The sequence below is a fragment of the Triturus cristatus genome, chromosome 6 (genome assembly GCF_964204655.1).
Source record: "Triturus cristatus chromosome 6, aTriCri1.1, whole genome shotgun sequence".
Lineage (NCBI taxonomy): Eukaryota > Metazoa > Chordata > Amphibia > Caudata > Salamandridae > Triturus > Triturus cristatus.
Genome location: NC_140589.1, coordinates 1,233,850,591 through 1,233,873,927, shown reverse-complemented (window position 1 = coordinate 1,233,873,927; position 23,337 = coordinate 1,233,850,591). Strand labels below are relative to the sequence as shown.

At 42.0% G+C, this 23,337-nt stretch overlaps 1 protein-coding gene across 1 annotated transcript in view; it reads left to right on the top strand.

The window, feature by feature from the left end:
• Nucleotides 1–23,337, top strand: part of NT5DC1 (5'-nucleotidase domain containing 1) — a 1,278,063-nt gene that overhangs the window by 829,249 nt on the left and 425,477 nt on the right. The window contains exon 7 of the mRNA XM_085612174.1: nucleotides 18,743–18,917. Within this exon, the coding sequence (XP_085468300.1) occupies nucleotides 18,743–18,917 (175 nt within the window). The remainder of the gene's footprint in view (nucleotides 1–18,742; nucleotides 18,918–23,337) is intronic.

Below are 23,337 nucleotides of genomic sequence, written 5' to 3'. Positions count from 1 at the left end.
CCTGGAATGGTAAAGGCATAGCTGCCTTTAGGCTTGTGACCTGAGGAAAAAGGATCAGACACAGTGGATAGTTATTGAGCTGGCATCTGGGAAAGGACTCTTCTTTGACAGGTTCAAGAGATGGGGTTTTAGGGGTCTCCTAAATCTGTAAGTTATTTTTCAATCTGAGCAACAATATTAGAACATTTCACTAGGAGCGAGGCCCTAGAATGGATCATCCTCTGAATTTTTTGTATCAAGTCGGTCAAATCTAGTGCAGTATCTTTCTTTTCTGCAAAAAAAATACTTTGAGTCATATTTTGTAGTAATGAGTATAATTCTTAAAACGGTTTAATGTTCTCACTTATGGTTTCTTAGTAAGAACATTTGTCTTGGTAGTTATTGAAATTAAGATTGTATTCATTTAATTTCTCCAGTGGAGGGTTCATTTACCCCCAACATATATTTCAAATACTGTGTACAAATAGTGAAAGTTAACCACTTCGTTGGCATTTTTCAGTAGCCAGGGGTAGACCTTAATGCAGCTTATGTGTACACCAGGCTTATACTTTGCAATCTGGGCTAGTGCTACTGCTGCATGGTTGTTGTCCACTGCTGCCTTTAATGCGCCCTAACAAGAGGATAATGCCATCATCCATGTTTGTTCTATGACTTCCCTTATGCCTCTCTCACATAGAAAGTAGGATTGGAGAGGAGCAGCCCACATACATTCTACGTCAATCAAATGCAATCACTGATATAGTGGTATCAAATTTAATAAATAAAGTTTTAAAAAAAGCTCCTCAGCAGACCTATTCAACAAAAACATATAATTTATAGATGATACTCATAGCAATAAATGAGCTAAATATGCATACATTTTTTAAGCATATATTAAATATGCATAAATATTTGAAACATTCCTAAGGCAGCAAGTATTGTTGACCTGAAACTTATATTTATCATTAAAAAAAATCTGGTCCTGTTGTTAGGGAATTTAGGAAACAATTCATGTTCTTTGAATCTGTCCCTATGCATTTTGAAAACTTAACCGATGCCATTTCAGCACTTAGATATTCTCACTGTTAAATTTCAGCTCCTGAAGTCTCCATCGTCTGTAGAATCCATTCATGCCATGACTCTACGGCTCCTCTAGTATAGGCACAGGAGGGACAATTGGCATCCTGAGACATTAAACATCAGAAACGGCCTAAAACGTGCTATCTATTTTCAGTCCAGTGTGGGGACAGTATGAGCGACTGGCATTAGACACAGGTGCCTATAAAGAAGAAAGCATTACCATTATCGAAAAAATAAAAAAGGAAACATTCCTGAGTTACGCATATGGATAAGGTAGATTATTATAGCCACATAGTAGGCTATACCAGCCATTAAAAGCCCGCTCCAGCTCTAAAGGCCCGGGCTGAAGGCAAGGGACTTAAACAAGGGCGTGTGACTTCATTGGTCGATGTAGCCCAGCTACTGAGGGCTATAAGGCTATTAGAACATTCTGCCACTAGAGTGAAGGATGTTCTGACCAAATAAAACAAAGGCCTCCCGGAAACCCACGAGCTCTGTGAGGACTTTGTTCACAGCAACAGCTGTGAAGTGCAACATTGGAATGTTGGAGCTCTGGGCTCTGACCGGCCATTAGAAGCCCGGAGCACTCAATTGTTTTCAGCAGAGCTCCCAACATTCCAACATTCTAATTGAGGCTAAAATTTAGTTAGACCAAAAGATCCAGGTCTCAAAACGCTTAAATAATGTGTGGCAAAAAACAATTACATGAGTTGTTTTCGGGGTATGCTGGCAAATGCCAGATAAGCAAGGCTGTAGCACAAATGAAACTAATAGAAATGACTTCGGACTAGGGGCAAGACTAGTTGCAGGCACGACCAACCATTAGAGATATTAACATAGAATAGTTTGGGTTATAACCAAGTACTATGGTATTATCTGACTAAAGGAAACGTAGCCCCAGCAAACTATAAATCTTAATGGGTTTAGTAGCCAAATTAATCCACCTATTGTGAGTAGAAGTAGACCCTGTGGAGAATTAGCATTTTTTATTTAGGTTGACTTATACTGTAAAGCCAAATGTCAGTCCTGAAGACATACATCTGTTTAAAGTGTGAGGATAATAAATCGGTTAATTTCAGTCAAATCTGAGAATATTCTGAATGTATTGTACATCTGTCTCCCACTCAGTTTTGACCTTGGAAAGAGTTCTACTCAAGGTGGAACATTTTGAACTTGTTTATGAATTTTAAAATTAACTTAGAATCAAAAAAGGGGATTTCAACCATAATCTTGACCTTATCACTGTAGAATCAGAACTGCATAATTTGGACAATGAACTGTAGCACATTGCATCCTACGGTTGTCCTGACTAGCGTAAACATTAAAAAAGTGCTTGAAATATTAAACTTCCTAAAGGATTTCAATTTACGACCCTTAAATGGCATAACTGGCCTGTACGTGCCAGCTCAGTGTATATATTGACTGACACATTGACAGGGCTACAGTATTGAATTATACATTCATCTCTGTGACATTTACCTCATTTACTGTACAGACAATAAATCTTGTCAAGAATATAGAAATAGCACTTCTGACAGTCACTTCTCCTGTTTAAAGAACAGCAATGTAGACAACTATTTGACAACTATTTGTTTTAATCTTAATTTTTATTTTACAGAGTTTTATATAGCGCGAACTTGACATGAAGGTATCGGGTATCAGAGCGCTTTACATAGCACCAGTTGCGTTACATGAGGACACATTCATTTTTTTTTTGTTAGGTACGGGGAGATTACGTGATTTGCCCAGAATCACAGACTATTCAGCGATGTTGCCGAGACTCGAACCCTGTGCCCCAGATTCGAGGTCGACCGCTCTAGGCTTTAGGCCAACTCCTCTCCCTTGAGACAAACTACAGGAGACAAAGAAGTGGACTTCACTATAGCACACTATCAAAGACTATATATAAAAGAATATTTTGGGGGCATTATGAGAGGTGAAAATTAGATATAAGGAAAATACATGGGTGGAGATATTTTTTGTCAAAGGACCTTATTTTGGTGCATTATTTATGGTTGTGACACTAGGCATATTCTTTTTAATAGCTATTTCTTATTTTATTTATTTATTTAGTAGTTTGTAGAGCGCTCAGCTACCTCCAGCGGAGGTGTCCCGGCGCTGAAGATATTACCTCTCAAAGGGTCCGTGAGATGATGATCTTGATATTGCTTACTAAATATCTATTTTTAACTAAATAGTGCAGTTGAATATCATTTGCCAATATGATTATACCTGGAAAACTGGTTAACAAATTATAGCCATGAAATCCTCCGGGCGGGCAGACTTTAACATGCTCCATCCATGTAGAATTTTGTTCACATGGGTACGCCCTTCCAGACACAATTCCACACCCCTCATCACAGTAATATTCTAAGGCATTCCCAAATCCTTGAAAGACTAATTTCTTCAACCAGTATTTATAAAGGGGGGCCATGCAGGTCCCAGCAACCATGCGTGAATCAGTCCCCAAGGCTCCGAGAGGACTATTTTCACCAAATTGTTGATGGAGTCTCTGTATGCTTGCTGTAATGATTACTAAGCCGCTTCCAAACAGGTACACAAGAACACGTTTTGGCAAAAGTGAGAAAGCCTGGAAAAGCAATCCTTTCTTTTGAATATACCGCAAAGATTACATAGCAACAACTGGGTTTGGGTGAAGCTGGCCAAAGGCAATTTCTTATCTCCGAAAACACAACCTGGTTCAGATTTAAAGCAATCCTAAATCATTGTTCTGCTGAGACACACTTTTTACTGGCACTCAGCATGGGGTAAACTAGGCAGTTGTCTTATTTGCCACATGATATGTGCATACTACATTGTCTTCCTCGTTTGTGCTCTGCTAGGATTTTGTGGTCTTTGTGCCCCTGCCTGTCATTTAGTCAGGATCCACAGGCTATATGTGTGTTTATTAGGGGTGGGCGGAATTTGCGGAATCGACTTTCGCAAATTATCGCGAAAATGTTAAAAATCTCCGCAAACAAGCGGAAATATCGCGAAGATGCGGAAGTTTTTTTCCGGCATGTTCGCGAGATTTTCTGCATGGTTGCAGGTCGGCAACTTACCCATGTGGTTGCTTGCGGGCGCGGCCATCTTGTTTTCAGTTGTCTCGCGGTGCATGATCGCGAGAAAAAAGACGTGATCGCGCGACGCATGACGTCACTGCGGACGCGAACTGTCGCGAGACAGCGCAAATGGCTAAAACAATACAACATCTCATGGAGAACGCGACCGGATAGGGAAAACTTGTCGGCGAACGCTGGGATTCAGGTAAGGCGATCGCGTGCGCGCGAGAATGTATTATTTTGCAGCGCAAGCAAGAACCAAATTATCGCAAAGCTGCGGAATGCGGAAAGTTTGACATTTCCGCGCTCTCCGCGGAACGCGGAAATGCCAAATTATCGCAAATTCCGCGAACGGAACGGAAATTTTGCCCAGGCCTAGTGTTTATAACTATTGCTTATTTTTTTCTATATCGCAATAATTATTTATAGTAGAATGTTTTATATTGATCATAGTGTGTTTATAGTTTTTCTATTCATTCCTTCGTAAACTGAACAGTTTTCATGGATTCTTTCTCATTTTACATCAAGCGTTTTGATGATTTTGTTAAATGTCTGGTTGGTTTGGAAAACAGTGTGATCTGTGCGTTCTGGGAGAGAGGAACATGTAGACTCCAGAGAACTCGTTTATCTCTCAAGTCTGCAGTTTGGGGACATTCTGGCTTCTCAAAAATGTAAACTGGTCTTGCTTTCAGCTACGAGCTGTTTGCCCTCAGCTTTTCGGTGGACGACTAATCCTGTGCACTCCTCCCAATGGCAAGTCTTTGAGTGCTAACTACTGTTAGCTTGAGCAGGCTTCTCCAACTAGTAGCTTGGGAGCTACTGTAAGCTCTCCATTTACCTGTAAGTAGATCTCCTGTGTGCAGCCCAACCTACTAAATTAGACACTTTCGGTTGGTTGAATTAGTCTATGTTGACTAAAACGTCAAAGCACGTATTCAAGGCAAAAGTGTGTGTGTTTTGAAACCTCATAATTTCCAAAATACATTTTAAGCTGATATTTGAGTGAAAAATCAGGTGGCGCTAGGGATACGAATTACTAATAATAATACCTTGGTGCCAGGGGCAATGCAGCTGTGGTTGTTATGTCTTACCCATGTAGAGGCATTCCAAATTGATAAAGGCGTATTGACATTACCGCCGGCAACCCTGCCTGATGCACTGATGTGATTACCGCTAGTCATCTTGCGCATGGAGACCAGTAATGTAATCTTGTCTGATATCGACACTATTACAACACTAATAATATTAGTAGCTCAGGAGGATTTCATTAAGCATAAGTAGCTCTTATTACTGAAAAGGTTGGAGATCCCTGAGCTAGAGTTTACTGACAATTATATTATTTAATGTACTACGATTCCTGTGTTCATAAATATCTACTTTATGTTCATTCATATTCATTCAAGTTTTTTCATATCTGTTATACTAGTTTTATATATGACATGTAGTAGATATGACATGTAAATAAAGTCTTACAAAAATAATTGGTTGCATTTCATGTGTGAACCCTATTGGGCAAAAAAGGTAACCCATGGAAACCTACCTAAAACGTTTCGATTTCCGACATGTAGTCTGGTTTTCTGTACTTCTGTTATTTTCCATATGCTAACTGTTGCTGTAAGTTCAGTAGAGACTCTCGGGACACTATTTTCCATGCTCAAACTGACAAGTTGTTATACCTGTGTTTGCCTAAGAGCCAATGGAAATTTACTGGTCAGGATTGAGAGATGCCTTAGATTGTTTGGACTTAAATAATGCTGAGAATAATTTAGTTACCAATATTACTAAAACACTTATATTTGGAAGGTGCAGAATACAACCTAAAGCTTCTTCGGATTGACAGACCTTCTAATAGTCAATCATTATTTAGGGCTACTATGTCTTCCTATCTAAGCTGGTACCGGCAACTCACTCTAATAATATCAAAGTCTCAGCAACATTTTCCTTAGGGAAACTTATGCAAACATTTCAGTGGCCCTAGCACCTTTTTCTGACATTGAGAGTGATCAAAAATGATTCCTTTTTTTTCCCAGTGTTTTATATGGCGCAAACTAGACCCGAAGGTATCCGGTATCAGAGCGCTTTACATGAGCACCAGTTACATTACATAAGGACACGTTCATTTTGTTAGGCACGGGGAGATTAAGTGATTTGCCCAGAATCACAGGATGTTGAGCGTCATTGCCAAGACTCGAATCCGGTTCCCCAGATTTGAGATCGACTGTCCTTATGGAAGCAACTCCTATTTGGAAGTAATGTTTATGAGAAGTTGAATTTCTGTGTAGACACTGTGTTGTGTACCAGCTTCAGTGTCCCCTTTGTCTTGAGCAGTTCAGCAGCCTGGCTCATACAAGGTTGAACTGGTGTTAAGCAGACCATTTTGATAGCAGCTACTGGAATTGTACTGCGTGTGTTTGCTGACTGCTATGTCTTGGGGATGAAATAATCAGTCTTTCTTGAAATACGTGCCTTAGGATTTGTTAAGGTTCACAGGGGACAATATCAGCTACAACACAAAACGTAAAAAGCTAAGAAATGTCGCAGTTAAATAGTAACAAGGTGTTGTTAATCAATTGGTTTGTTCTTATGCTAATCAAGTGTCGTACTACAGCACTATACTCTCCATATACGATACTGTTTTATTTCAGATTTGGTAGTATATATTGTCTGTACCATTCATTGCCCCCTTCTATTCACCTGTCAGCTTGATGATACTAAAAGAGATATCTCTGTTGATGTCATTTGGTAGGTTTTGTGTGAGGATATAAACAGGATGTGGTAGAGGTAAGATTTAAGGTTACATTACTACTTTAAATTAATAAAGTAATTTATTTATAAGTTTTGTGTTGTCAGCATAATTGCCCTTCTTCTTGCCAATGACAATGAAACCTTAACTAAGGATTCTCTAGTTTCTATATTCATCTGTACATTTAGAGACAGCTGAAGACATCTGTAAGTTGTTAATATAATTAACTATATAGTGTGTCGTGCACAATATGTTCCCCAGAGTAAGTTCACTTTGTGGGCACAGGGACGTGACCGTGATCTCCTGCCTCTCTCTCTGAGTAAACAGAGAAGTATGCATTCCTTTAATATGGTGGCTATTGGGCCTGGCCCTGTCTGCTGGTCACCCTAGATTTTTGTATTCCTTTGTTGAACATGTTTTTGTTGGCTTTTAGGACTCTGCGCCCCTTACTCCCACTAACCTGTAGTAACGTGTGTGTGCTCTCCCTCTTAAACATGGGAACATGGGAACATTTGTACACACCTGATTGGCACATTTAATTTTCTTTTAAGTCCCTAGTATATGGTACTTCATGTACCCAGGGCCTGTAAATTAAATGCTACTAGTGGGCTGCAGCATTCCGTGTGCCACTCACTAAAGTAGCACTGTCAAACAAAACTCAGGCCTGCCAGTGAAGTCTGTAGTGCAGTTTTAAACTGCCATTTTGACCTGGCACAATACACCTTTTGCCAGCCCTAAACCTTCCTTTTTAATACGTATGCATCACCCCAATGGTAGCCACCAAAGGCTCAAAGAGCTGGGTGCTTGGTATTTAAAAAGTAGAACATCTGCACTTAAATTTTACATGTCATGCCACAAAAGCTCCCAAAATAGTTTTTTCACTTCAGCAAAGCTAGTTTCCCCATAGACCAAAACACTGGGTTACCTTATTACACTTAATAAATGATACCTTTAGTTTTGGAGCTGATAGAGCAATACTTCTTCCACTCTTTGAATTGTAATTCAAAATCCTATTTAACGGTAAAGCCGGATTTGAAATTATTATTCTGAAAATGCCACTTCTAGACAATTTGCATTTTTCTGCATAAACCAATGGTGCCCTTCTGCCATTGTCAAGGGTCACATGACATTTAATGGATTAACCCCAAATAAATGCATTCTTGACTTGATAGAGGGGTCGTGGGGCGCTGAGTCGGATCTGCTATGTCTATGTTGGTTTTTCTTGCCATTCTGATTTCACTATGAGTTTTTAACTTGTTCATTTTTTTAATCAAGATCTTAAATATATATATAGCGATCAGTTTACCAAAAAAGTAGTAAATCTGCATCCATAGAAATACTCCTTGAATGGGAGAAAATGTAGCACTTTTTTGATTTCATATACATTGGCAGTAGTAGCCTTAAACATCTGTGCCAGTTGCAGGTTTCCTTACTGGCGACTACTACATTAATCAAATGAATAGAAAGACTGGTTACAGTTGCCATTGCGGACACTTTAAAAGACAACGTAAATTTGTCACTTTGTCAGAGACATCAGAAGACTCAAAGGATTGTTCTGACTCTGGTGAGGGGATGAGTGGGTTTTAAAGCCCATAGTGCGAAACTATTTTTGAGAAAAGAGCCAGTCACCACCATCTAACTGAGGCAGCGGGTGAACAATGGGCCAAAGATGGCTCAGCAACACAAGGGACAGACAAACACAAAAGGAATGTTACCAGTGGGGACCATCTCCACTGGACTAATCGATCCACAGACAGTGCCAGTTTTTAATTTGCCCTCACGTATTCTATCTCCTGCTGAAATTACTCATTTGGGTAGAGTTTAATCATTTGTTCCCACCGAAAGAACCAATATTTTTAGAATTGCAGACTGAATTATTGAAATTATTTCACAAAATACTGCTGAAGGCCCTTTTTGAGTGGAGACCGTCCACTTCCAAATTGGAATTAACAGGCTTACGGCCATCCTCGAACTTTGCTCCCTCCTCGAGCAGTCTCCCTACAGAGATACTTAGATTTTAAAGATTATTGTTAAAAGGCATTGCACATTTCTAACAGAAGAGTCTTTTTACTCCAAACAATATTTCTCTGGAAGAAAGCCCAGCACTCACAAAGCTCAAAACAGATTTTTCACTGTTTTTAAAATCTACTAACCAAGGTAGAGAAATCTTTTTGCAGGCTAAAGAAACTTATAAATGTGAGATCCACCGCCAACTATTCATTTCGGATGACTATCAAGAATCATAAGAGATCCCTCTCATGACATACAATTGGAAATTATTAAAATCACAACTTTAGCAAAAATGCTAGGTACCTAAGTGACAATGAATTAAAGTTTTTAAATGTAAAGAACCCTAGAACTCCGGTCATCTACAGCCCCCTCGCCCAAAGTCCACAAGGATGCAAGCAACCTCCTCGGTTGCGGCACCATTCCGGAACCCATTGATTTAATACATTGATTTTTTATTAAACCTTTCACCCCCTGACTGACTGTTACATCCATGACAGCATGCATTTGATCAACCTGATAGAGAACATGCCTTTCTCACAGTCTGCCCGTTTACTTACCACACTTGCCATTTAATTTCTGTATACCAGCATACCACAGGATGAGGCTATCAATGTCATAAAGAATCTACTCAACACAAGCACTAGGCCAGACCAGATGCGCACAACATTCCTTATTTCCTTGCTTGAGTTGGCATTAACCTGGAACTGCTTCTGTTTTGAGAAGGAGTTCTTTCTTCAGATTAAGGACACACCTATGAGAGCGTTTATCGCTCCCAACTTTGCTATTTTGTTGGCCCCTACAAACGCATTTAGAAAACAGATCTTAATTTGGGAAAGATATATGGATGATATTATTCTCACTTAAGAAGGGACATGTTCCTCTCTCATTTATGCCCAGAGCTGGCTGAACCAAAACTACAATGGACTTAAATTCACTATGAACCACAAAATGTTGGAATTTTGTTTCTTGAGTTAACTGTAAAAGTGGAAGACAATCAGCTTTATATTACTCTATATCGGGAACCTACAGAAAGAAATGCACTCCTTTCCTATAAAAGTTATCATCCACGTTCCCTTCGTGACTTGTTGCCATACAGCTAGTTTCTGAAAATCGGTCACAATTGTAATCAAAAAGGCAATTTTTTTAAAGAGCTCAGATTCTAACTGATAAACGCTTGGTGCGTGGATACCCTAAATGCTTGGTAAAACGCTCAGCAAAAAGAGCTTGTTATTGCCCTAGGAACACTTTATTGACACCACAGAAAAAAGAAAAACCAGAGAGACTAGTATGTGCCACTGCATTTCCACCAGCCTCATATTTTGTCTCTTAATGCATTAGAAAACACTGGAAAGTACTGCCAACTGGTGACCTTGCATTTGAGCGCCCAATATTTGCATACAAATAAGTAAAAATTTGAAAGACCACCTGGTCCTTGCTGCCCCAGGAGAAGACCCCTATCATTATCCTCGGCCACGCGGGCATTCCTTTCCTGATTAGACACTACACATGTGGACATTGTATTATATGTTCCCTATCAAGATGAAGGTGTTTAGGCACAGTAATATGACTGTGCCTCTCGAGAGATTCTTAAATTACAACACATGTAATGTTGTGAAAAGGGATGAGAGTGTCCTCCTGTTTTTTTTTTTAGATCTTTTCTTAGTGCGTTATTCAAGTGTTTTCCACTGTAATGCTACTTATGAGTTGTCTTACTTTTTATTCACCATCAGAAAATATCCATCAACATTTATGCCATACTTCACAAATTGTCAAATATTGAGGCGGCCGACACGTGTTTCGCCCCCTTATTGTCCAATTAGCCTGGGGATTTCTCAAGGCTTCTTATATTAAACTCAACATCAGAATTGCAATAATCATTGTAATCGTCGTCCCACAATACACACTTATGGCGATATGCTTGAGTCAGAAATACATTGTGTTGATTAGCTTATCTAGCCTCGTTATGTCCTGGGTTAAATCCCTGATATCGAAGTTCGCCGGTGGTTAGTCTCCATAAATGGGTTTTGTGGGGCAGCGATTACAAGGATTATTGCAATTCTGAAGTTCAGTTTAATATTGGAAGCCTTGAGAAAGCCCCAGGCTAATGGGCCAATAAGGGGCCGTAACACGTGTCGGCTGCCTCAAAATTTGATAGTTTGTGAAGTATGCCATGAATGTTGAAATGATGAATATTTTCCTGATGGTGAATAAAAAGCAAGACAACTCATAAGTAGCATTACTCATATTTATTATAGTGGAAAACATGAATAATGGAATAAGAAAAGATCTAAAAAACAGGAGCACACACTCCTTTTCACAATTGTTCAAAATTGAGGCATGGAAGGTCCAAACCTTGATTAGTGTTCCTCCAGCAAAAGACAGAAGGGGCATTGTTCGCCAGGGAGAGAGAATTGGACCTTGAAACTCAAAACCACAACGCATGTAATGTTGTTTATGCTGTATTTTTCCCTTATAATGTCCTTTATATTGGTCAGACTACACAAAAACCAATGAACAGAGAAGAACTGCAATGGATTTTTAAAATGGACACTATAAAATCTGTATTAAACAGACACGAGGACTGGACAACACTGATATGCTCATGAGAACTCCAAGCGTTCACCGTTCTTCATGAGCAGGGTCCTCAAAACTTGGTGACTATGCACTTCTATGGTATCCCCACAGGATGACAGTATCAGACATTTTGCAATACACTTGCTCTGTTGTAGTACACTGTTCATCGCTAATGTGTCCCCATTGGGCCTCAAAGACACTTGAGATGTTCAGGGAATTTACCCTTTATTTATGTTTACAGTTATTGTTTTTCATTGTTCAGTATGATAGTGTTGGTTATGAATCATTGTTCCAATTCTGCCTCCTCTTCTTTCCAACTTTTCTAGTTTACCTGTCCACGCTCTTAGTAGTTTGTTTTTTGCTTTATCCTTTTTATTATGGCCCTTCTGCTTGCCCTAAAATATTGAGATCCCCCTTGTTTTCCCTTCACATTCCGTTTACACTCCATCTCGACTATCCATTTCAAGATGGTCGCCGCTCTGACTCTAAAACATTGGTCCTTCCTTGATTTTATTGCCCCAGCCTCCATATTTTAGCACTCTGACTTCTAGGCCAAGTTTGCTGTTTCCCCCGGATTGCAGCCGTTCCATCCCTTTGAGGAGATTGTGAACCAGGCAGACAACTGCTCTCAGCACCTCCTATATGCAGCCACGATCAGTATCTATTCTGAATTTCTAAAAAGTTAGAGTCCAATGGGGAGCTTAAAAAGTATCCTCACAATAATGAATATAACAGTTTAGCATATTTATTAGTACCAAGTCATTTAATTTAAAAAAAAAAAATATACCATTATTTTTATCATTGAGAAAACATCGATATTTACTGTCCATTAATAGAGAAGGGTATAATGATCATTTTGCAATAAAAGTCAAAACATTAACAGATTAATGAACATTCAAGATAATGTATGATTGTTTCTCAGCCATCTCATTTCAACTTCCTAGGTGTTGAAATTCATTGTTAACTCTTATGAGTATTCCTTTTTATTGTTCTTCGAAGGATTATTGTAACCACAGCCAACACGTGTTTCGCAGCATGACAACTGTTTCTTCAGGGCTCAAATTCTGTTAACAACGTTGCTCACAAATAGTCTCACCCAAAGGACAATAATGCATTGACTTTTTTTTTCTTCTTTTTTTTTTTTTATTTAGTGAAAACTCGACCTGAAAGGTATCAGAGTGCTTTACGTGAGCATTAGTTACGCTACTGACGGACACATTTTTTTTTTTTGTTAGGCATGGGGAGATTAAGTGGTTTGCCCAGAATCACAGGATGTTGGGCATTACTGCCAAGACTCGAGCCGGTTTCCCAGCTCCACGGTCGACTGCTATTGGTATGTCTCCTTCTTGGTCCTCGCTTACTACACCTGCAGATAGCCTGCCAGATCCATGTAACCGATCCCATATTAAAGATCGGGACTTCTGCTGGAATCTTCTTAATAAGAATCACAGTTTTGTCATGTCTATATATGTATTCTATGCATGGCGTTCCTCAATTCACATCATAAACATATTTTCGATGTGAATTGAGAAATGCCATGCAGTTGGGATCTTTAGAGTAGCCTCGGTTACATAGATCTGGCAGTCTATCTACAGGTGTAGTTAGCAAGGTCCAAGATTGAGTCATACCGATTTAAATACTCTACAACTTCAAATTATCACTGTCCTTTGGTTGATACTGGCAATCTAACACAAAGAAGGTGATGGACAAATGCTTGCACCCTAATCACTGGTAATATTCCAGCCAGTGGCGGCTGGACATAAATGTTTGAATACGTTTAATTAAAACAATTTATCTGCAAGCGCTACGCTACGTCCTCCTCAATGGTCTTCTCTCCTCGAGGCAAGTAGACAGGCAGGCTCCAAACTCCCTTCACTAATCCTAGCGCTGCTCTAACAAGCATGAGAGCAGCGCTAGAATTGGTGGGAGCGGCCACACTTGGCTTTCTTTAACCTAGCTTTCTTAAGACAGCTGGGCTAGAGAGTTTTAAAGTACACATGGGCCAAAAAGACATGCGCACTTTAAAACTGAAAGTGCCCTGCTCTCTCTGAGGCTGTCATTCAGCAGCAGCCCTGCCCCTGTCCGACCCTTTCATTTAGTGACTCGCAATTTGCGACTAATTGCGAGTCGCAAATTGTGAGGCGCTAAATGAAATGTACAACAGTGTTATTACACTGTTTTGCGATTCCCGATGGGGTCTCAAATTGCGAGGCTCATTAATATTAATGAGCCTCTCGCAATTTGTGAGCCCATTGGGAATGCCAGCCCTCCCAGGGATGGTGGCCTGCTGGGATCAACAGACCACCATATCTGGGACTGCTTTTTAATAAAGCAGCTTTTTTTTTTAATGCAGCCCATTTTCCTTAAAGGAAAACGTTATGCATTTAAAAAAAAGGAAATTAAACGTTTTTGTTTTAATTTTTAAGGGCAGGCAGTGTTCCCTGGGACCACTGCCTGCCCTTAAAAAATATTTTTAGAGACAGTCCCAAAGTGGAACCTTCCAAATTGCGACTTCATTACCACCCTCTTGAAGAGGGTGGTAGTTTGCGAGTGTTTGGCGACCACAAACACATAACATTCACGCATAGCATTTTTTATGTGATTAGGAAGGGAACGCCCTTAAAAAATATTTTTAGAGACAGTCCCAAAGTGGAAGGGGTCCCAGGGGACCCCTTCCAAATTGCGACTGCATTACAACCCTCTTTGAGAGGGTGGTAATTGGCGAGTGTTTTGCGACCGCAATTGCGGTCACAAAACATTCACACATAGCATTGTAGACGGTATTAGGAAGGGAACGCCCCTTCCTAATTACGACTCGCAATTCCTTGAATAGCGAGACGCAAATAAATTGGGACTCGCTATTTAGGAATTGTATATGGCAAACAGTGATTTTTGCATTCGCAAACCCATTTGCGCATGCAAAATCACATCTTACATCTGACCCAGGGTGAAGAAAAATAAAATGGTAATGAATTAACTTCATTACCATTTTATTTTTCTCTCTGATGGCATTTCAGTGGGGCGAAGCTCCTCCGCTCAAACGGAGGAGCTGCCCCTTATTCCAACCCATCATTTTTCCCCACTGTGCCGCTCTATACAGAGGCCCACTTAATGCAGGTCAGCACTAACTCTGCACCTCAAAGGAATATCCATCACATACATACCTTGGTCATCTCACCTCTTCACTCTCGGCTCACTACATTTTTTTCATTTGGGAAATTTGAGATTTACAGTCCTGAACCTCACTTACTAAGCTACGCCCCAGGGAATGTCCTGAGCATCTGCCAGATCTGTTAGGAAACCCAAAACACCTAAACAACCGACTTTGCCTCAAAAGCAGAACACTTCTTTGGAAAATAATAGAGATCAAAGTGCCTTTGTTTAATTTTGGGTTTATTGAATGACAGTGCAAATTGCCTATTTTGTTGGGGGATAATGATGATGAAACATAGTAGTTGTGCCAGCGGTGAAAAACTATCTTGCTGCAGTCAGCATATCATTGTTTAGCTCCTTTCAGAAGAGTGATTTTTTTTGATTGCCCCAGCATATTTCCCTCAAAACATAATAACAGTCGTAGTAGTTAGTAACTGCAAAAAAGGTGCATAAAATATTTCATATAAAACTTCAGTGCAGAAAGCACTAGGTGGCAGTGTTAGCCCACATATGTATTAAAGTGTTGCAGAAAAATAAATGGAAAGTCGCAATGTCGGTACAGAAACTGTTTCTTTTCGTTTCCTTATTTGGTAGACTCTTTTGACAGAAGGGCTGCATTTGCATTCCAAAACACAAGTTAAAAATTGCCGTGCCTGATTTACGAACGTAAACTGAGACTAAAGTCCAACTTTACGATTTTCGGTATTCACAAAGGGGATTTACGAGTAGTAAAGTTAGACTTTTGTCTCAGTTAAATTTAAGACTAAAACACAAGTTTAACAGAGACAAAAGTCTATCTATACTACTGGTAAATGCCCTTTGTGAATACCGAAAGTCGTAAAGTTAGACTTTTGTCTCAGTTTACCTTTGTGAAACGGGCTCTACGCCGCTCCGCCACTCACTTCTTCTCTACACCACTGTACTGAATGCCACTGCTCTCTACAGCACTCTACTCTGCACCACTCTGTGCCACTGCACTCTGTGGCACTCTACGCCAATGCACTCTATGCCACAAAATTCTACGCCACTACCCTTTTGCCACTGCATTTTACCATGTACCACCCCACTCTCCGACCACTTCACTCTACGCCATTCTACTCTACAGCAATACATTCTCCGCCACTGAACTCTATGCCACTCTACTGTGCAACTCTGCAATCTATGCCACTGTGCTCTACTCGGTGCCATTCTACTGCACTCTACGGCACAACACTTTACACTACTCCACTCTGCATTGCTCCACTCTACGCCACTACACTCTATGCCAATCTACTCTAAACCACTTTAATTTACTCTGCACAACAGCACTTTACAACACTGCACTCTACAAGACTCTACTCTAGGCCACTGCACTCTACGCCACTTCACTCTACTCTGAAACAAGGTAGTCTATGCCACTCTTTCACTCTGTGCTATTCCACTCTATGCCACTCCATTCTATGCCACTGCAATCTATCATGTGCCACGCCATTCTGCACTACACTATGCATTGTACTCCATGCCACTCTATTCTACGCTGCTGCACTCTACGCCAATGCACTCTACGCCACTTTACTCAAAACCAAACCAAAACCAAAGCCACTATACTCTACTCTGCAGCACTCTACTCTATGCCACTGAACTCTAATCCATTGCACTCTACATCACTGAACTCTACGCAATTCTATTCTACTCTGCACCACTCTACTCTACGCCACTCTACTCTACGCCACTGCACTCTAAACCTATTCACTCTATGCCACTCTACCCTTCTCCACTGCAATCTGACACTCTACTCTGCAAAACTGCCCTCACCACCATTGAACTCTACGCCACTCTACTCTGCACACTGAACTCTATGCCAATGCCCTCTACTCTGCACCACTCCACTCTACCACTCCACTCTGCAACACTGCACTCTATACCACTGCACTCAATGCCAATTCACTCTAATCCTTACCACTCCACTCTACGTCAGTGCATGGTAAGCCACTACTCTGTGCCACTGCACTCTACCCTGCACCACTCCACTCCACCCTGCATCACCCCACTCTATGCCATTCTATTCCACTCTGTGCCATCCCACTCTATACCACTGCAATCTACGCTGCGCCACTCTACTCTGCACCACACTACTCTGTGCGACTGCTCTATGCCACTCTACTCTAAACAAAACTGCACTCTACACCACTTTACTCAAAACCAATGCACTCTACACCAACTACTCTGCATCACTGCTCTCTGCGCCACTATACTCTACAACACTGTACTTTATGTCACTGCATGCTACGCATTGCGCTCTATGTTACTGCACTCCAAGCCAATCTGTTCTATTCTGCATCACTGTATTCTACATCACCATCATTGCTCTCTACAACACTGTACACTGCACCACTCTATCCTACTGCACTCTACGCCACTGCACTCTATGCCACTCTGTTCTACTCTGCACCACTGTATTCTACACCACTATAGACTGCCCCACTCTACTCCAATCTGCACCACTCTACACCACTGCACTCTACTACACTCTGCTCTTGAAATCTGCACTCTCCGCCACTGAACTCTCCGCCACTCTACTCTCCACTCCACGTCACTGCACTCTACGCTGCACAACTGCACTTTATCCTGCATTAATAACTCTATGTCAATGCCCTCTACTCTGAAACAATCCACTCTGTGCCACTGCACTATATGCCACTGCAATCTTCACTATGCCAATCCACTTTACTCTACTCTGCACCACTCCAGTCTATGCCACTTCACTCTACTCCACTCTACAACACGGTACTCAACTCTATGGCAGTTTACTCTACCCCACTAATCCACTATATGACAATCTACTGTGCTCTATTACACTCTACTCTGCTCCACTCTATGCAACACCCTCTACACCACTCCCTGACACTCTATACCATTCCACTCGAAAACACTACTCCAATCTATGCCACTCCACTCTACAACACACTACTCCACTCCACTTTACGACACTTTATTCCAGTCCACTCTGTCATTCAACTGTACACCACTCCATGCTTCTCTACGCCCCTCCTCTCTGTGCCACTTAATAACTCTCCACTGTACTCCAAAACACTCTACTTTTTGATTCTCCACTCAACTTTGCTTTATGCCACTAACTTTAAGCCATGCTGAACAGCAGCCACGCTGTTGTACAACATGGCTAAAACATATTGGGAAAGCCAGTAGCTCTTGCATAGGCGAGACCTACAGGCTTTGCCATTGCTTGTTTAAATATTGGTCCTATCAAATCACTTCGCCACCATTGGGTGGACCATCGACGCAGAAACAGCAATGCATCCTGCTCGAAAGTCGTGTCTGTAATATAGGTGTGATTCTGAAAGTTATGTCACTGCACAGTTTGGGACTTGAGCTATGCAAACTATCTCTGCACACATGATCGTGAAGATGTCGTGCAAACAGGAAGGGCTGGGAAAAGTCACTCCAAAGCCTACTTGTACAAACAGATTCTCTGGAAGAAGCCCCGCCTCCTACACCCTCCTCTCAAGTTCCCAAAATATTCCACCCAGGAACATTAGGATTACAGCCCACGCCATCTTCATTGTGACCTTCGGCAAACAGCTGCCATGTTAACAGGTCACCCTTAGTAGCAACGGCGCGTCTGTAGCAGAGTCCAGGAGACGCCGAACGCTTGTCCTTTACGAAGTTGTAGGGTCTGCTTAGTACTAGTATCAAAAATGAAACACAGGGTCGTATGAGAGAAATACGTGTTTCTTCAGTAAACCAGCACTAGTTCAGGAGATTTATTTCAGGTTCCCGCTGAATTGTTCACAAATACTAGAAACTGCTGCCATCGTGTGGCTAAAATGGGAAACTTTTAAAACAATTTGAAAGTAAGGGAATGAATACATGAACTTCAATTGTATGCGGTAGATGTGAAGGAATCTCGAATCCTAGGCCAACCCGTTTATTTTGGTTCAAGGCTTGACTTGATCAACGTGAGCGTTTCAGAAGCAAAAATGCCCGTTCTTCCTTCTTCAGGCCTCAGTTTATGAATCAGAGAGGACTGAGCATTTTTGCTATGGTTAAACGCAGAGATCGCTTTTATTTTTTTTGGGTTCCTCGAGATTGACAATTTTATTCCTGAAGGACGTTTATGAGTTTCTTTGATTTTGTTTTTCAGAAGGCTCAGGCCTGTTTTTTCCGGCACTGAAAGAGAATCCAAGCAAGTATTTGCTCCCTTGCCCCGAATCTGTTAAAAGCTGGATCCGAAAATTGAAGGAAGCGGGGAAGATTATGGTATTGATCACCAGCTCTCACAGTGACTACTGCAGACTTCTCTGCGAGCGCATCCTCGGGTAAGGGCCGCGGACTATACATGACTTACTAATGCTGCAGTCCGACTTGGAGAGGACATGTGGCTTCGCTCCGTTAGCAGTGCTTCATCTGAAAAAAAACCAGGGGCCTTATTTATGAGGCATGGCGACACTTTTGCGCCGCCGTTGCGTCACTTTTTGTGCCATGTTGCACCCTATTTACAAAGTGACGCATCAAGGCAGATGCGTCACTTTGTAAAGCCCTACGCTACATTATACCTGCGTCAGGTATAATGTATGCAGGGTGGGCGTTCCCACGCAAAAAGCCTTGTAGAAGTGGTGCAGTGAAATCAATCAGATTTCACTGCGCCACTTCTAGGATGCTACTCTTCAATATTTCACGCCTGCCTCACAGCAGGGTAAGACTGACGCAGGCCCTTTCACATGGGGCTACACATTGCTGGAATTGCGTCTGTTTTCAGACACACCCCAGCGAAGCCTCACTTTTGTGCCTTCAGATATGTCAGAAATACTGACATATCTGTAACTGTTTGCGACATGTAACGCCTACATTAAATACGGCACATCCATCCTGTCGCAAGGAGGGTGCAGTGAAAACTGTTGCATCGCTATTTTCACGCAGCGATGCAAAGGTTTTCATAAATAAGGCCCCAGGTTTTCTTAGGAACCCGTTTCTGGTGCTGTCAAACGCTGGGGTTGCTGAATACTGAAGCTGCATAATTTTGATTCCGCCTCGTGTCTCTTTAGATGCTGTTGTACATTTCCTGTCTCTTTAGCTTATTTTTGCAAGTTCTTTTTCATCTCTGCTTTCTCTGTTTGTCACTGTTTACCTGTCCTTCTTATCCTTTGTCATGAAAAAATCCAAGTCCCCAAAAATGATTGGCAGTGCTCACAGTCTACAAGCACCGGCGCAAATTAAACACTGTCCATTAGGTTGTTATATATGCACATGTTTCTCTATGGGGATATTTGCCCCACTACCTAGGAAAAAAGAGTTCCTTTACATTTTGAATGGTCTCAGCTCTTTTGCGTTGAATTTATTTTTATTATATTTTGAGACCGCAGTCTTAAAGAAGTCTTGTTGAGTGATTCCTTATACACGGTCTACAAATTGCTGTGTTTTAACAATATATGGTCAAATTCACAAAAATGAGTTCAAAATCTGTTCGTGTAGGTTTTGTCCTACGTCTTCAGCTATTTTTCAACCTTCTCAACAATCACATAGATTTCCAGGAGCCCATGACTATCCAGTGGAATACTTTTTTGCATGAGCAAAAATTCCCATTACTTTTTGATAATGCAGTTGCTAACTTTATTTTTTCTACATGTCGAAAATAACTTCCCACTTGGAAAAACTCCTTCACCTGCAACCTTCCATTGCCATGACAGTTTTCGCAGCAACTCCATATTGAACCCACGCATTGGTTGACAGTGTTTATAATACGGTGATTGATGCACAGATTGTCTTGGCCCCTTTCACATTAAAGTGTATGTGAAGCCCACATTGTCATGACAATTTTCATAATGACCCAGCATGCAAAGTATACATTCCTGTCATGGCAGTCTATGCTCTGCATACTGATTATTAGACGTAAATGTCCAATGATTAGCAAATGCATGTGTAGCCAACCCTGAGGTCCTGACTCCATATGCAACTTTATGTTTAGTTCTGCAGTCAAGATAACTGCTTGTGCACTGAGGCCTAGTTCTGCCCTTGATAAAGTGAAGTCCAGAATCCATTACTGTTTGTGCACTGAGGCCAGGGCCTGTCCGTGATAACATGAAGTCCAGAACCTGTTACTGCTGTGAACAGAGTCTTGGGCCTGTCCTTGATAACGTGAAGTCCAGAACCTGTTACTGCTTGTGCACTGAGGCCTGGGTCTGTTCTTGATAACGTGAAGTCCAGAACTTGTTCATGCTTGTGCACTGAGTCCTGGGCCTGTCCTTGATAACGTGAAGTCCAGAACCTGTTACTACTTGTGCGCAGAGGCTAAGCCTGTCCTTGATAACGTGAAGTCCAGAACCTGTTACTGCTTGTGCGCTGAGGCCATGGCCTGTCCTTGATAACGTGAAGTCTAGAACCTGTTACTGCTGTGCACGGAGGTCTGGGCCTGTCCTTGATAACATGAAGTCCAGAAACTGTTACTGCTTGTACGCTGAGTCCTAGGCCTGTCCTTGATAATGTAAAGTTCAGAACCTGTAACTGCTTGTGCTCAGAGGCTAGGCCTGTCGTTGATAACGTGAAGTCGAGAACCTGTTACTACTTGTGCGCTGAGTCCTAGGTCTGTCCTTGGAACGTGAAGTCGAGATCCTGTTACTGCTTGTGGGCTGAGGCCTGGGCCTGTCTTTGATAGCGTGAAGTCCAGAACCTGTTACTACTTGTGCGCAGAGGCTAGGCCTGTCCTTGATAACGTGAAGTGCAGAACTTGTTACTGCTTGTGCACTGAGGCCTGGGTCTGTTCTTGATAACGTGAAGTCCAGAACTTGTTCATGCTTGTGCACTGAGTCCTGGGCCTGTCCATGATAATGTGAAGTCCAGAACCTGTTACTACTTGTGCGCAGAGTCTAAGCCTGTCCTTGATAACGTGAAGTCCAGAACCTGGTACTGCTTGTGCATGGAGGTCTGGGCCTGTCCTTGATAACATGAAGTCTAGAACCTGTTAATGCTGTGCACGGAGGTCTGGGCTTGTCCTTGATAACATGAAGTCCAGAAACTGTTACTGCTTGTGCGCTGAGTCCTAGGCCTGTCCTTGATAACGTGAAGTTCAGAACCTGTAACTGCTTGTGCGCAGAGGCTAGGCATGTCGTTGATAACGTGAAGTCCAGAACCTGTTACTACTTGTGCGCTGAGTCCTAGGTCTGTCCTTGGAACGTGTAGTCGAGAACCTGTTACTGCTTGTGGGCTGAGGCCTGGGCCTGTCCTTGATAGCGTGAAGTCCAGAACCTGTTACTACTTGTGCGTAGAGGCTAGGCCTGTCCTTGATCACGTGATGTCCAGAACCTGTTACGGCTTGTGCGCTGAGGCCTGGGCCTGTCCTTGATAACGTGAAGTCCAGAACTTATTCATGCTTGTGCACTGAGTCCTGGGCCTGTCCTTAATAACGCGATGTTCAGAACCTGTTACTACTTGTGCGCAGAGGCTAGGCCTGTCCTTGATAATGTGAAGTCCAGAACCTGTTATTGCTTGTGCGCTGAGGCCATGGCCTGTCCTTGATAAAGTGAAGTGCAGAACCTGTTACTGCTGTGCATGGAGGTCTGGGCCTGTCCTTGATAATGAGGAGTCCAGAACCTGTTACTGCTTGTGCGCTGAGTCCTAGGCCTGTCCTTGATAACATGAAGTTCAGAACCTGTAACTGCTTGTGTGCTGAGGCTAGGCCTGTCGTTGATAACGTGAAGTCCAGAACCTGTTACTGATTGTGCACTTAGTCCGGGGCCTGTCCTTGGCAACGTGAAGTCCAGAGCCTGTTACTGCTTGTGCGCTGAGTCTTAGGCCTGTCCTTGGAACGTGAAGTCCAGAACCTGTTACTGCTTGTGCGCTGAGTCCTAGGCCTGTCCTTGGAACGTGAAGTTCAGAACCTGTAACTGCTTGTGCGCAGAGGCTAGGCCTGGCCTTGATAACGTGAAGTCCAGAACCTGTTACTGCTGTGCACGGAGGTCTGGGCCTCTCCTTGATAATGTGAAGTCCAGAACATGTTACTTATTGTGGGCTGAGGCCTGGTCCTGTCCTTGATAACATGAAGTCCAGAACCTGTTACGACTTGTGCACAGAGGCTAGGCCTGTCCTTGATAACGTGAAGTCCAGAACCTGTTACTGCTTGTGCGCTGAGTCCTAGGCCTGTCCTTGGAACGTGAAGTCCAGAACCTTTAACTGCTTGTGTGCTGAGGCCTGTCCTTGATAACGTGAAGTCCAGTACCTGTACAGTGATTTAGAGGGACTGCACCAAACGTGCCCTCACAGCGAGTATAGGACTACTGTCCATGCCTTGAGTAAGTCACAGAAAGCAGTGGTGGTGGCTGGCTCTCACTGAGAGTGGGATGAGAGAAGGACACACAGAGAATGCTCCCATGCAAACCTGGAACCTGTGCCCTGGGAAGCTCAAAGTGGTGAAAGGTGTTTGAACTGATATGTTTAAGTTATTGTGTTTGCCTTTATGGCAATTGCTGAAATAAAGCTTTGCGATTTAATGCACATCTTACCAGTGTGAAACTCTTGAGTCACCTACAGCTGTTTCTAATCAATGTCTATTCTGTACTATTCACTACAGACTGTATATATTAACGACTCCAATAACAGGGAGATGGAACCAGAGGGGTGTAGCTTCTCCTTAAAGAATTCAAATATCAGCCCTGTGTCTGAAAACTCTACTGCATTTTATAGTATATTTATTTTGCTCTGAGATTTAAGTGCTTTCTTTTAACTAAAAGATAAGCACCGAGTGGG